Genomic DNA, 14,982 nt, shown 5'->3' with positions numbered 1-14,982 from the left:
CAACCATAGACATTTTTTTGGGAATGAGAAGAACTGGCCTGCAATGCCTGAATTTCAGTGGGGATAAGGATTTGGATGGCTCTCCCAGGGCTGTGCCAGGGGTTTGTGGTTGCTCAGGTGTGTGTGTGTGTCTCCCTGTCCCCACTCCTGTTGTGGGGGCATTTCAGTGCTCTATTCACTCAAAAAGTCATGTATGTGTATCTAGGTGCTATAAAAAAGATATCTAAGAAATTTCCCTTAAATGCTTTCTCCTACAGTGGAGCCTGGGGAAAAAAAGAATCTGTGTTTCTTGAGCCACAGGGTCTTTTATCCCTTTTCTTTTCCATAGCTGAACATCCCAGGGGGCTGCTAACAGCTGGAACAGTTGCATTTTTACAGTGTCAATGCATGAGCACTTTAAAGCCATTGAGAGGCTCGCAGATAATGACTTGTTGATTTTATTTGCCATCCTGGGCTTGTTTATACATCACCGTATTGTAAACCAGCCAGCCTTGACTCTTTCATTAAGGAAAAGCTCTGGACCTAAGTACCAATAATTAGAAAGGGAGCTGGTATGTAAAATAGGTTTAATGCCAGATTTATCACCTCTCAGGGTGTCCTGTGCTCCTCAGCAGTTGGGTTTTTGTGATGGATGAGGAGATCTGTGTGCAGCCCTGTTGCATGTGTGGGTGGTGTTGGGTCCTTTGGGCTGGTCTCATCCCTGTGCCACTCTGGGTCTGCTCTGGATGCCTCCCTGCCAGAATTCCAGCAGGGAACAAAGTCCATTGAAAAACCATTTTGAAAACATACAGTCCCTTCAGAATTCGTTGTGGTGAAATGAAGCAAAATAAGCCACTGATGCTGTGATAAATGAGTACTCTGACATTATTTTTACAGACCTTGTAAAAGTAATTTCCTGATAAAGTCTACAGATAAAACATGGTAGAGGAGCCAGGCTGGTGATGTGTCAGAGAGGAATGAGCTGACAGGGAGGGAAGGCTGCAGCTCTCACTCTGCCTCGCCTCCGGGCCTTGAAGCCTCTTTATTTGGGTTTGGAGAGGAGAGATCTGGGTGGTATTTTGTTAAACAGGTGCTGTTGTGAGTTTTTCTGGGCAGCATGTGAAAGAACCTGCCAGTGAGAGTCTCTGTGCTGGCCCATGGCAGAGTAGGTCAGGGTTAATAAGGTTGTAAAGGACTTGATGCATCCATAATTAGCATCTATTTATATTTGCTAAAAGGCTTTTTGCAAATTGTGGAGAAGACTCTGACCCCCCCGGAGACATTCTTCCTTGCCAGGACTGGAGGTTATGCATGAACTGACTGAAAACCTCTGCTCCTACTGCTCTGTGGAATGAATCTTTTCCATAAGACGGCTGAGGAAGGCTGGAGAAAAGGAGACGTGTGCTGAAGGAGAGACTTGCCTTGACTCACACAGAAGATCAGAGCAAAAACAGGAATAAAAACTGAGAGTACACAAAGAGCATCCCAGGATGAGGGAAAGAGCTCGTGCTCTGAGATGGAAGTGCCTGGCCAGGAGAGAAGAGGGCCCAGGGCTGACCTGGAAGTCAGAGAAACACAGAATTACTTAGGTTGGAAAAGACCTCTGAGTGCTTTGAGTCCAACCATTCCCCCAGCAGTGCCAAGGCCACACACTAAGCCCACATGTTCCCACATGCCACATCTGTGTGTCTTTTAAATCCCCCCCAGAGATGGTGACTCCAGCACTCCTGGGCAGCCTGTTCCAAATGTCCTGTCCATGTCCTGAGCTGGAGATGCCTTTGGGATTGTTGGAACAGCCCATCCCAACCCCACGGACACAGACCCTGCAGGAGCAGGGAGCGATGGGGCAGAGGGGATGAAACTTTTCATGTCAGCTGCTTCCGACTTCTGCTGGGATGGGGATTGGTTGTGCTCAGGCTAAAACGTTGCTTAAGCAATTTTAAGCCTGGAATGGATAATCATATCTGCCCATCTACTGATGGACTAACATACTTGGTTTTAGAGGCTCAGCCTTTGAAATCTCTGCACACAGCTCTTCTCTGTAAGATTAACTCTGCAGGGTTGCAGGCATGAAGGCTGAAAAATATCCCTGTTCATCTAAATTGCCTGCCTGCATGATACAGAATTTTTCCACCAAGCTCCTACCTTGTGGTTGTGGCTTATCATTCAGTCAAGGTTGATCAAACCCCTCATTCTGGGTCAGATACCTCAAGTAGAGCCTGCTTCTGTGCCTGAAGGTTTCTGCAGTGATTGCAAAAATCAAAACAAAGCCCATTCTTTATTCTGCCGTGAATTTGTCTATATTTGGACTGTAATCATGGAATTGGGTTATTTCTTGCTGAGCTGAAGAGTCATCTGGTAGCCTCTTTATCACTGGAGTAAGTGTTGATTTGCATCTCTCAAAGAAGATGATTTGAGTTTAGGGCAAGGAGTCTGACTTGATGCAGCAGCATGCAAGTGTTTAACAGTGTTGACAGCTCAGCTTTGAGCTCCCAGACACATCTTTACCCTGCACCAGCTCTGTCTCAAAACCCCTCTTCTGATCCCCTTTTTTCCCCCCTCACCTATGTGGGTCTGGTGCCACAGGCAGCAAATAAAACCTCTGTCTTCCCCTTTTAATAATGAGAGATTCCCTTTGCACAACATAATTTTCTCTGGTCCTGGAAACTGGAGACCTGTGGCAATAATTGCAATAAATTAACCCTGCCTTTTTCTTCATAAAACTGTCTGGGGAGGGTTCTTAATTCAGTTTGTCATGAGTCACTTTAATTACATCATGACCACACTGATGAATGTTTGGGCAGGTAAAGGGTCTCGCAGAGTTTGCCTGATAAATGCTTATTGCAAAGAGCTCATTGCTAGACTGTAAATATTTTTGCTCTGGGGATGAAACTGGGCTTGCAAGATTGCTTGGGAACAAAATGAAAACAATCAGATTTGGCTGATTTTCTGTAAGTGAAAGAAGATTTATTTTTAATTATTGCTGTGTGCTGTTTCAGAGATGGTTTGGGGCCTTGGCTCTGCCTCAGTGTGGTAATGAAGGAAAGAAAAGAGTGGTCATGTCCAACCCTTCCTGTGTGGGGAGGGATTGTGTGGGGCAGTGGTGTGGGTGGGGGAGAGAGGATACAGAGCCCCAAATCTGAAGGGGAGCAGGGAGTAAGAAGGCAGTAGGGGTCTAGTGAGGTGTGTTTGGGGGTTGGGGAAAGCTGCTGTAGCCCTGGGGGAGGAGGGAGGCATGGGGGGTGTAGCTGAGATTTTTGGGTGCAGTGATGCTGAGGAAGGAGAAGAAGGGTGGCAGGAGTGAAAATGGGTCTCACTCACCCCAGGGGTTGGGGTGTTTGCTCTACACACGGCTCAGCCAACAGAAGCATCTTCTAATTTATCATGGGGGCGCTGCTGTAATTAACAGTGCTGGAGGAGCCACTGTGAGGGCACAAGGACATTGCACCTCGGTGACAGTGGGCAGGCAGCCACCTCCCTCGCAGCCAGGGAGCCATCAAATGCAAAATAAGAGATCACAAGTGCCTTTTTCAGCGTATGACAGTTTTGTGCCCCCACTGCTGTGGAAGCAGAGTCATTTCTGGTCTCAGTGTTGGCTGCTAAAGCCCCAGAGCCTGCTGAAAGTATGGTACGAGCTGGTCAAAACACAGATCCTTAAAGCAGGCTTTCTGTTGTCCCTTCTGTTGATGTTTATACTGGTTGCTATTCTCACCCTGAACTCTTTGACACAACTTTTGCCTTCTTTGGCTGTGTTTTAGGCTGTTTTTCTTTCTCTCTTTTTTTTTAATTTTTTTTTTCTTTTAAACAGATGAGGGCTCCAGTATTGAGGACGCAGACTTCAACTGGGACGAGTTCCTGGAGGAAACAGGAGCCAGTGCTGCTCCCCACACCTCCTTCAAACACGTACGTGCTTCCTCTGAGCCTTGTGGGTGTTGTACACTTTCTCTCTTCTGTTTTTCAGGGGCTCCCTGGAGAACTGTAGGGGAGTCTGACAATTTTGGGGTGAAATTATCCCTCCACACATGTCACAACCTGACTGGGAATAGCCCCCCAGCCAGTGCTAGGTGACCTTGGTGTGTTTGCAGTCACAGATTGGAGTTCTTTTTCTGTGCCACTCCCTTATCCTCTGCCTTTGCATCAAATTTTCCATTGTTGAGAGCTCGTGTTGCTCTCCTTTTGCTTGCAAGGCACTCTTTTTTTTTTTCCTCTTCACCTATTTTCCCCTCTACATTCATTGTTGTCCATGCCAGCCTGTAGAGATAAATCTCCCAAGAGTGTCTTACTTCCCCAAAGCTCCTTTTAATGCCTGATTTGCTGACTGGCAGAGTCACTCAGCACTAGAGTTCAGTGTGGCTCATGGGGAACCATCTCTCAGCCTCCTGCCTGGAGATGCTGTCTCCAGGAGAAGTGTAGGAAGCAGGGATTTGGGCTGGTGGTGCTTTTCCTGGGTGAAGATGGAGCATGCAGACAGCTCTGGTAGTGACAGGTGTGTGCTCTGCTCTGTGTTAGCACAAGCGGTATTTGGAGGCACCTCTGGAGATCACCTGGTCAAACCACCTTTGTTGTCTCCAGGTAATTTTGTGGGTTGTTTTGTAGGGCTAAAGGAGCTGCAGGGATGAAAAGCCTCTCTTTTATCTAGATCTGAAAACCAGTACAGTCCTCCATTCCCTGTTTTGCTTTCATTTTAACAACAGTTCACTCAGAGTATTGCAGAGTGAAGGACCATAATTCTCTATACTGGAGGTTTGAGGGCAATGCTTGTTGTGGAGTTGATTCTTGATCCAGCAGCTCTTTGGAGAGAGCATCTCGTCCCAGACTTCTGCTCCAGGCTCAAAGTAGAAAGCTTGGTGCTTCCTGAAGGCCCTTAAGGATGTCTTCAATTGTGTGGAAATGCCCAGCTGATCCTGCTGACTGCAGTGTCTCACAGCACCTCAATCCTGGGAATGTCAGTGTGGGACAGATTGGTGCTGGGAACAGACCTTGGTGACTGCTTCACAATCTGGAACTTGATCCTCAAAATCTGGCCAAAAACCTGAAAGCTGCCAGAGAAGATTGTATTATCTGTCTGTCTGATTCTGCTCTTGGTGTGATTTCCAGTCACAAGTCTCTTGGCTTCTGGAGTACCTTGGTGGTATGGTGAGCACAGGGAGAAAACCAACAAATAAATCACTCTCTGCAGGCATCAGGCTCAGGTGCTTTGAGCTGCAGCTGCCAGTCTGTACTGGGAGGAGGCCAGGAGATCCAATTTATACTGGGGCATGGCCCAGTCTGTACCCTGGGTCATTTATGAGGACTCTTGAGCATTGCTGAGATCCTGTCTTTGCACTAAGTGGAGCCGTGCGTGTCACAGGCCACCTTCAGTGTCAGACCATCTCCAAAGGTCCCTCTCAGTTGTTCTGTGACTCTGGGCATTGATTCTGCTGGAAGTGCCCACACAAGGAAAGGCACATGGAGTGCACATGGTGAATGGGTTTGGCTGGGCAGTCCTGAGGTCAGAAGCTGGAGTTGGATGAGTGAGGGATTACTGCTGACGGGCCAGAGGAGTGTTTTCTTGGCATCCCTATGTCTGTGTAATCCCCAGTTGACCAAGTAAACCATGTTATATTTGTCTTTGTAAGTAAAAGAGTAATTTTAAACTGCCATTTCAATTGGAAGTCAATCAGACAGGTTTACCTAGATTTATAATCCCTCTGGATTCAGTAGCTGGGAAGGTTCTAAGAAACATGTATCAGCCTGTCTTTAAAGGTCTTCTAAGGAGTGACAGGTTACATTTTGGATGGTTTTGTGAAGACAGGGCTGGCACATAACCAGTGCACTGGCATCCACCTCTTTATCAACAACAGCCAGAAGCATCCCACTGGTCCTTGAAACACAGGTTGTGCTACAGCAGGCCCTGGTGTTCATCAGCAGTGTCCCAAAAGAGATACACTAGCATCTCCAATGTCCTGAGGCAAGTTACAGGTGGCCTGTCACTGCTGAGATAAATGTGACATCTCCATCAGATGGCAGGACGGTGACCCAGACAATTTACTTCTTTCAGTGACAGGCCATACCTCATTTTCCAGGGTGCTGGGAGGGGGAATTGGTTGAGGTTTGAGCTGCTGAGGATGGGTGCAGTGGAACTTCTCTCCTTGGTCTGCCTGGTACACCATTCAGCCCTTGATGCTTGTCAAGCCTCTAGAGGTGCTTCAGTGTTGTTATGTGACAAATTACTGTAGTTGGGCTTAACTCCTAGAGGTGCTTCATACCTGCCTTTCTGTGTCCTGTGATTTTCCTGGTGGATGGAGCTGTGCAGTGGGAAATTAATTTGAGCTATGCTGACTGTACCCGAGGCACTAGTGACATTTAGGGATTGAAGATGAGTGCCAGTCCTCTCTTGGATGTAGTACAGCTGAAGGTAGCACTTCTGCACTTTGGAACCTTGCATGATGGGATATGAGCCAGTGAAGCAGGAATGGAGCTACTGCCCAGACAGATGGAGAAGGAGGTGTCTGGATTAAGAAGCACAATCAGCTCATGTCGTATCCCAGGTGTGGCAGTTGACCACACAAGGCCCACAGCGTGGACCTTTTTCACCCAGTTACAGAAAACCACCTAAACCCATGAAGAGGGAGGAAGAAGAAGGTGAAGAAGGAGGAGAAAGACAACGCCCCCAAATCCTCCACCTTGTCTCATATGTGTTACTATAAACTAAAGCCCCAAATTCTAAGGTTCTAGGACTCCACCACCAGGGCTGCTCTTCAAGGGCAGCATTTCCAGGGGAGGGAGGGTTATTCCTGCAAAGTGCAAAAGGTAACACTGTGCCTTTCTCATTTTGCAAGGTTGAAATCAGTCTCCAAAGCAGTTTCCAGCCAGGGATGAAATTGGAAGTGGCCAACAAGAGCAACCCAGACACGTACTGGGTGGCTACCATCATCACCACCTGTGGGCAGCTGCTGCTGCTCCGTTACTGCGGCTACGGGGACGACCGCAGGGCAGACTTCTGGTGTGACGTGATGACAGCAGACCTGCACCCTGTGGGCTGGTGCACGCAGAACAACAAGGTCCTGATGCCTCCAGACGGTGAGTTCTGCCTGGTTGGTTGGGGTCGTGCCCTGGTGTTGGGCTGTGGGTTCACCTCCAGGTTTCTGGTTGGTCTGGGATGGGTACTCCACGTGCTCAGCTGGTGTTGGGTGGTGTGGGCAGGGTTGTGTCCCCACAAGATTCAATTTTTCCATCCTGGGCAGGGTTGTGTCCCCACAGGATTCAGTTTGCCCATCAGCCTGCAGCAAGGGAGTTTTTGCCCTTGTTGGTAACAACAGAAGGCACTTCCATAGGGAGATGTCTTGTTGCTGCTGAGCTGTAATGCTGTGATTTTCACTTCAGGGAGAAAATTGTCCTTGTGTCTTGTAGAAAGGAGGGGTGAAATTCAAGAGTGAGAACAAACTGAAACAAGCAAGATCAGTTTGGGTTGTAACCAAAATCAGAAGCTGCCTTTGCACTCAAAAGTGTTTTGCCCTGAAAGTTTAAAACCTTCCACTGCCAGACTCCGGCAGCTTTTAATTCCAGTGGTAGATCCATGTGATTAAAGATGGCAGAATTTGGTCATTCCTGGTTTGGGCATGTCCTGATTGGCCGCTCCTGGGTGCACAAAAGCTGAACGGAAGTGTTGTAGGTTCCTGAGTGGCCCACGTGGAACAGTTTGTTAATAATACAATGTGATCCCCAGTGTATAAGAATATATAAATATATATATAAATATATATATAAATATATATATAAATATATATATATATATACTTATAAGCTATGTGCAGCAACAGAGCAGCTGTGGTGTATCCTTGCTACTACATTGCTCCAGGCAGAGACATATTGTCAATGTTGCTCCGTAGTATTCCTGCCATGTATCCCATTTATTCTGGATCAAGGGAAGAAGAGATGAGTATTCAGCCTCCAGCTTGTGCATACATTTAAGGAAAGTCTCATTTAAGGGTTCTGTTGTTGAAGTTACTTGTTCCTTTTCTGCTATGTGTGACCATTGAAAACAGTGCATGTGCCACGTGGGAATTCTCCTGGAGGAAGTGTTCCCTAACTTCCCCCTGAAGTGAGCTGTAGACACAGTGTTTCAATCAAAGCTGACATTTCTGCCTTGCAAATGCCCAACTGTGAGCTAAACTTATCTTTTTGTTCTGGTCTGTGTGTTTTGAATACACAGAAGATTGATTGCTTAAAAAAAAAAAAAAAAGAAGTCTTGGAGATAAATACAGCTGAGAAATCTTTTGGCTTAGTACCAGTAAATCAAGCTGATGTGAGAGGGGTGAGGTGTTTTATTTTATTGGCCTCTTAAACTACATTTTATTATGTGGATTACAATCAGCGTTACCAGGAAGGTGTATAGTGCTACAGACTAAATCTCAAATGTGAGGGTCAGGGGGGTAAGAGAACTTACTGAATGTCATAATAGAAAATAACAATTCCCTTATAACCTGAGGCAGCTGCTTTTCATGGATCTGTTGGAGTTTGTCCTTTGGGTCGTGGCCACTCTATGTGAATTGCCTTGCTTGAGTGACTGCAAGTGTGCCCTACATCCCTTCTCTGGTGGGTGATGTAATGTACACCAGGGTGCTGAATGTGGGCAGCTGCCCTGTTAGTTAGTTTGGGGGTTTTGTTGTTGTTGTTGTTTGCTTATTTTCCCCCTCACACTCCCATTTTCGGTGAATAAACTTTGTTGAATGTGTCACAGTATAATTTTCAAAAAGAATAAATTAAATGCATGGGTTGTTTTTTCAAAGAGAGATTTAAGCATTTGAGAGCTTGGCTCATATTTTGGAATGAGGTCTAAAATGCCCAAGAGGAACTTCAGGACTTAGAGAATCAGAGGACCTATGCATTGGTAAAAGAGAAACTGATGTTCTCGATAAACTCTGTAGAGATTTTTTTTAAACCTCTTTAGCATTGCACTTTATTTTGTTGTCAAACCTTTGGGAGAAACAAAAATTGGCTTTAAATTACATGGACCCAGTTGTGAAGGCATCAGTTCTGCACATCTTGATTACAGTGAGTGTATCTGTTGGCTAGACCATGCAAACAGCATGGCTGAGGCTGGTTGTCATTAGGCTGTGATTTTAATCAGGAGCTGAAAGCTTTTGGTTAAAAAGCAGAGTTGCCAAAATGGGCTTGTTTAACAGCCAGAATGACAGCACAGGGACAATGCTTTGTTTCTGCTGAAGAGTCAGGCTGGACTGATGGGTGCTCATCTCGTAAATGTGACGCCAGACAAGAATGGCAGAGTGATGGGACAAAGAATTTCATTAGATGGGAGAAAGATGCAACAAAATGGGCTGGTTCAGTTCAGCAGATCAATAGAACTTGATTTAAAGTCCAGCAACACACAGAGCTTTTAAGAGGCAGCTGCCAAATAATTGTAGTTTATGATCCACAGCGAAGGAAGTTGATTAATTTACAGACTGCTGTGCTGTTATTTATGGGGTGACGTTAGTTGCATCATGCTGCCTGTGGCCTGTGAGTAAAATGTCAAGTCATGTTCTGTCCTCCTGTGACGTGATGGTGCAATCACCAGATCAGGAATACCTGAGGTGGCAATAAAATGTCTTGGTTTATGGCAGGATGGTGTGGGTGCACGTGTGCCTGTGAGCTTCACGCTCCAACCCCCTCCTCCACAGGAAATCAAAGGAGTAAAATTGTAGTTACTTCAAGCTTTGCCATTAATTATATTTTTCTCATTACAAATCGGTGTGTAATTTGAATTGCAAACTCAACTATCCTGGCAGAATAGATCTGTTTACCATTCAAAGCAAAATGAAAATTATTTAAATTAGTTAATATAGAACTCATTTGAATGAATTGGATGTTTATTCATGAACTAGCTGAGGCAAGTGTGAAGCTGTCCTTATGGTCTGTAGCTTTGGCACTGATCAGCTCTAATGTCACGTCCTGGGACAGAGATTTCTTCTTTATTGCATATTAACTGTGGTGTAAGCAGTGGGTAACTACTGCCTGATGTAGCTGAGTGTGAAATTTTCATCCTTCCTGACGAGGCCCTTCAGCAATTGCAATTCATATGAGGAAGGACAACCTGCTTCAAAGTTCACTGGCAGTGGCAGGGCTGTGGTGGTGTGGGAGGCTTTGTTCCCTGCACTGTAAGGGTGGGATGTAAAGTAGGTTTTCCATCAGTTAGTTAAAATTTCGCTGTTTTATCGGCCTGCATAGAAACAGGGCTAGCATTAATCCCCTCCTGTGCCTTAACCCAAGCACTCTCTTCCTCCTCAAAGTGCAGTTGTTTGTCTCCCATCCTTCATCCCTTGGGCTGCTTTACCCTCTGGGCATTAAAAATCTAAGCCTAACTAAACTTTCCTGAGTAGTGAAAGGAAAAGCGGTGTCCTTTAGCCCTTTCATTTCCATGTGCTGTTTTCCTCTGTTGCTGACAGTTGAGTTCATGGACACATCCACCGTCGGGCGCAGGAGCGGCGTGGAGAACCTGTCAAGTGTAGTAGCTAAATTATGCATCGTGAAAGAGCAGGGACGTCCTGTGATTGACACTCGGGCTTTTTGTACAGATTGCAGATTTACAGCTGAGCCCGCAGAGCCCAGTCTCTCCTGGCACTGTTCTCAGGCATCCTGGAGTCAGCTAAAGGCACCGGATGATGGGATTGTTTTTGTAAAACTTGTAATTGCGGCAGTGGCTCTGCTTTAATGTTACTGGCAGATGGGAATTCAAACAGGGCATTTCTGCATGCAGATCTGTGAGCTGGAGTCTGCTTGCCGTGCTGACCAGGAGGCTGGAGGTGGAAAGAAACCAGGGAGAGAACCAGGCGTATATTTTGATACAGACTGGTTGTCTTGGTTTGGGAAGACAGGTATCTTCCAGGAAGAGCTGGAATTTCACTTGGAATGGAGAATGTAAACCCCCTCCCTCCAAATCATTATAATTTTGCAATTCAGGGCTTTCAGGCAACGATTTGGGAATAGGAATAATGGTTCTTTACTACAAATGTAGTACAAAAAAAACCAAGCAAACAGACAAACAAAATCCTAGGAACCCTGACAGAGTCAGAATTACGACCTGACACCGTGTTGGTCAGGGTGTTGGAAGCAGTCCAAATAAACCTTCCTGGAGTGGCAGATGTGGTTCTACTGCAGTAGAGATGGTCCTATAGAAAGAGTCCAGTGATGGCGAGATGGGTCTGGTTTTCCTCTGGGAATCTAGTGGAAAACCAGATTACTTGGTGTTCTGGCATCTCAGTTTTTATCCAGGTAGGAATGCATGGCTCCTCCCACTGGGTGGAGCATCTCCCAATGGGATGAAGTAATTTTATCAGCCATGCAGTGAGCCTCCATGGCCCATGAACAGCACATATCCCCTGGAGGGAGGATGGGTCCTGGAAGAGATAAAGAAGCACTTCTCCACCTGGTTTTAACAGCTGCCCATTAACAGAAGACACCCACCTCCTCCCCCCTGGAGTTATGAGGAATGGGTCATACAAGAGATAAAGAAAGCACCTCCCCAGCTGGTTTCAACAGATGGAATAGAATAAACATTTTTGGTTGCATATTGCAACCTAAGACACTGGTGCAGATGGGAAAACTCTGAACACTGGCTGTACCTGGGCTTGGTGACCAAGATGACCAATCACACTGTGATTCTGTGTAGGAAAGCAGCTTTTGCTTCCCTGTTGCATCAATGCAAGGAGGATTAAAGTTCAGAAGTCTGATCCTGAGGTGAAATAACCTTCTCTTTCATGGTGCTGAGCTTTGTGAAGTTTAATCATCAAGTCTGCCATTAAGAGGGGTAGACTTGAAGCATGTTGCCTGCCCAGATTTTCTGTGAAGGCAAACATCATCATTTGGTCGCTGTTTGAGATGGGTTTTCGTGTTTCTCTGAGGTGAGATTGACTCCCATCGCAGATGCAGGCCAAAGGAGGGAAATTTCACTGTGATTCCTAGTGCTGGGTCAGATTCTGGGCAGGATATGGTTAAAAAGGGAGATAAAACTTGTGCCACAGCATATTGGGTTGCCTTCAAATGACAATTCACTGCTATTTTTGTTTGATTGGTTTTACATATTATCATGTGAATCTATCACAGAGCAAAATCCTGCTCTTTGAGGTCACTGGTGTAAAGGAAGAGAGAAATGGATCTGCTTGGCCTTGTCAGAATTTACAGCATGATGATTCTGAATGGATTCTGAATGGCCAGAAGATGGTCTGCTGCGTTGCAGGTGTGGATTTGATGTCACTCCAGGGCACACAGAAGGCTTTTTGGGGGGTCACAGCTCAGGGTGGTGGTGATGTGACCCATACCCTTGGCTTTCGTTATTGGAGCTCCCTTGCTGAATGCAGAGCTTGTCCACAGGTTCTTAAAAGATGGACACAGAAATCAGAAATGTTTCTGACAATGGATGAGGGTGTTCAGAGATTCCCTTTCAGAAAATACAGCCATGGATATTGTTTTTTGGGGTTTTTTGGGGGTTTTTTTTGTGATTTTTTTTTAAATGAGGGCATGTTCGTCCCTGGTAATCTCATCCCAGAGGAAGTAAAAATCAAACTGTGTCTGCAGGTCTGTGATTACAGCACAGGTAGAGGGATCAGATGGGCAGGGTGGACTTCTCCTTTTGCTTTTTTCCTAGTATGGAGAGCAGATCTGGCCCCAGTTTAGCTCTTTCACCTGAAATATTACTTCCTAAGAGCTTGAGGCTGGAGAAAATAAGTAGGCATTCACTAAGCTTATGCTGTTTTACATCAGCTAAGAATAGGGCCCTCGAGCCAAGTAAAATGAAACTCGGAAATCTTCTTTGGCAGGTTGCACTGTCAAAGCCTGTGGATGTTTCTAAAGCGGTATACAGGGCTGGTTTTTAAAATCTCTGCCCGATCTTTATCCTATTATTCCATCAAAACTGAGTTTAGACTAACCTAATGTAAATAGATGGCAGGATTTCTTTATTTTAAATGCTGCAAATGACTCTGAGTACAGTGTTTTATGTGTGCTTTTCAAGTCGACTTTAGCAGGCTATTAATTATGCAGGGATGACGTTAGCATAAATAACTAGTCAGCAAATAAATGTCAATTAAATATTCTATTAGCATAGTAGGCAGCTTTATGCATTGGCATAGAACATTTAGCAGATTATACTTAACGAGCCTGTAAAAAAAAAGCTTTTTTTTTTTTTCCTTAGCTCTCCTGATGACAGCAAAGGGGAGGAGAGGAGGTAAAAATGCTGGCTTTGGCTTAAATTTGCTGTAGTAGGAATCAAGTCAGTTGACTGTGGTGTAACTTGGGAGTTTCCAGGAGCTGGAATTCACTGGAGCATGTCATGGCTTGGCATTTCCCCCCAGCCCCTCATAGCCCCTTGCAGACTTGCTCCTCAGGAAAACATATTTTCGTTATAGCACCCTCAGTAGTTTTTTTCCTTCCCTTCCTTGGCATGACTCGGATTCCTCACCCCAGGATGTGAAAATTCAAGAGTCTGCCCTTGTGTGGCTTGTGTGGCATCAGGATAATGTTGTCTTGATAGGGAAAATGGTCTTTTCGCTGTTGTGTGAAACTGCAAATCTTTTGCATGTGCTACTGGCTTTAGTTACTTCCAAAAGACTTAGTATTGCCAAGTGAGGCCCTTTTGGGGTAAACTGAGCATGACAGGCCCCTACGTGTATTTGGGATTGTAATTAATTGATTGTTGAGCTACTGCGTAAATGTGGCATAGCCTGGCCAGTGGGGCAGGCTTTGCAAGAGATTTGAGTTGTGGACTTTATCAAATGCAGAGGGTTTTGATCATCTCCAGGTCTGCTGGGCTTGAGGTCAACATTTTCTGGTTTGATTTTCCTTTTAATATAATTTTTCAGGTCCAGAGGCATAACTGCAGAGAGCCTTGCAGGGATGAGTTGCTGAGAGGTTTATTAGGTGGAATGGGAGGGATAAGTGTTTTATCCTGATGTTTCAGTTGTGAAACTCTGACAGAAAAAGCCCCTCCTGAGTGGGAAATGCGAGGTGTGCACTGCTGTGGCTCTGGCTGGGACCGCTGTGAGCAATGGAGAAAATCGAGGGGAAAAAACCAATGTTTGGTTAAACACAGGTCTTTTTGTTTTAAGTTTTTTGGGAGTGCAGTAGAAGTGGTCTTTGGGAATGTACACAGGACTCCCAGCCTTGGCTCTGCAGGGGCCCTGTGGCTCAGGTACGTGGCCTTGGGGCACTCTCAACTCTCTGCTAAGGGTAGAGTTTTCCCTGAAGCCAAGTCTCATCAGCTGGGGTCACTCCTTGTGCTTCTCTTGAGCATCTGGTAGAACTGGCTTAGAAAAGTTCCTTTTTCCCCTTCTTGAAACCATAAATTCAAAAGCCTCTGCTTTGCACTCAGCATTATTCTCCTTCGGGAAAAAGTCAACCGTTTTTCCACTCAGAAACATCAGGATGGCTGTCTTTGGGTTTAAACACCCAAAAAACTGTCCTGAGTTGCAGCAGATTCAGCACCCCAGAAGTGGGTGCTGCTCGTTCCTTGCCCTTTTGCCTGGCTTTGACTTCGTCTCCGGTTTTGGCCTCTCCTTGTGCGTTCATCTTGAGATTCTTCTCAGTGCCCCAGGAGGTGCACTTGTGCATCTGAACCCAGCCCTTGCTGAGGATCAGGCATTTGAAAAACTGAGACCGTGCAAGATTGTTTCGTTTTCCGGTGGAAAAAAAGAAAGCCCAGAGCTCTCACATGAAGCAGGCTCTGTTTACTAAAAGCAAGGAAAGAAACACACTTTTATCAAAACCTAATTTTCCAGTAAGAAGCCGTTTCAGCAGAAACATGCCCAACAAGCCTAGTTTCCAGGGACAACGACATCTGCTTATACTGTATTTATATTTATTTATGCTCACAAACAAATGGAGGAAGGGAAAGAGGAGCCTGACCTGACAGCCAGTGGTCCAGCGAGGCAGGGATGTGTGCAGTGACTGTGGGCACCGAAACTGCTCAGGACCTTGCAGTGTACCTCAAGTGCCTGTTCAGCATCTGTATTTGGGTCCTTTTTTAAT

At 45.7% G+C, this 14,982-nt stretch overlaps 1 protein-coding gene across 1 annotated transcript in view; it reads left to right on the top strand.

Moving 5' to 3' along the window:
• The window catches only part of SFMBT2 (Scm like with four mbt domains 2), a 107,719-nt gene that overhangs the window by 13,506 nt on the left and 79,231 nt on the right, over positions 1–14,982 (top strand). The window contains exons 3-4 of the mRNA XM_066182674.1: positions 3,788–3,882; positions 6,801–7,041. Coding sequence (XP_066038771.1) covers positions 3,788–3,882; positions 6,801–7,041 — 336 coding nt within the window. The remainder of the gene's footprint in view (positions 1–3,787; positions 3,883–6,800; positions 7,042–14,982) is intronic.

This window comes from Chamaea fasciata, unplaced genomic scaffold, assembly GCF_029207755.1.
Source record: "Chamaea fasciata isolate MVZ Bird 193981 ecotype frontalis unplaced genomic scaffold, bChaFas1.0.hap1 SCAF_5, whole genome shotgun sequence".
NCBI lineage: Eukaryota > Metazoa > Chordata > Aves > Passeriformes > Sylviidae > Chamaea > Chamaea fasciata.
The sequence above is the reverse complement of the archived record's forward strand: the minus strand, read 5'-3'. Positions and strand labels throughout refer to the sequence as shown.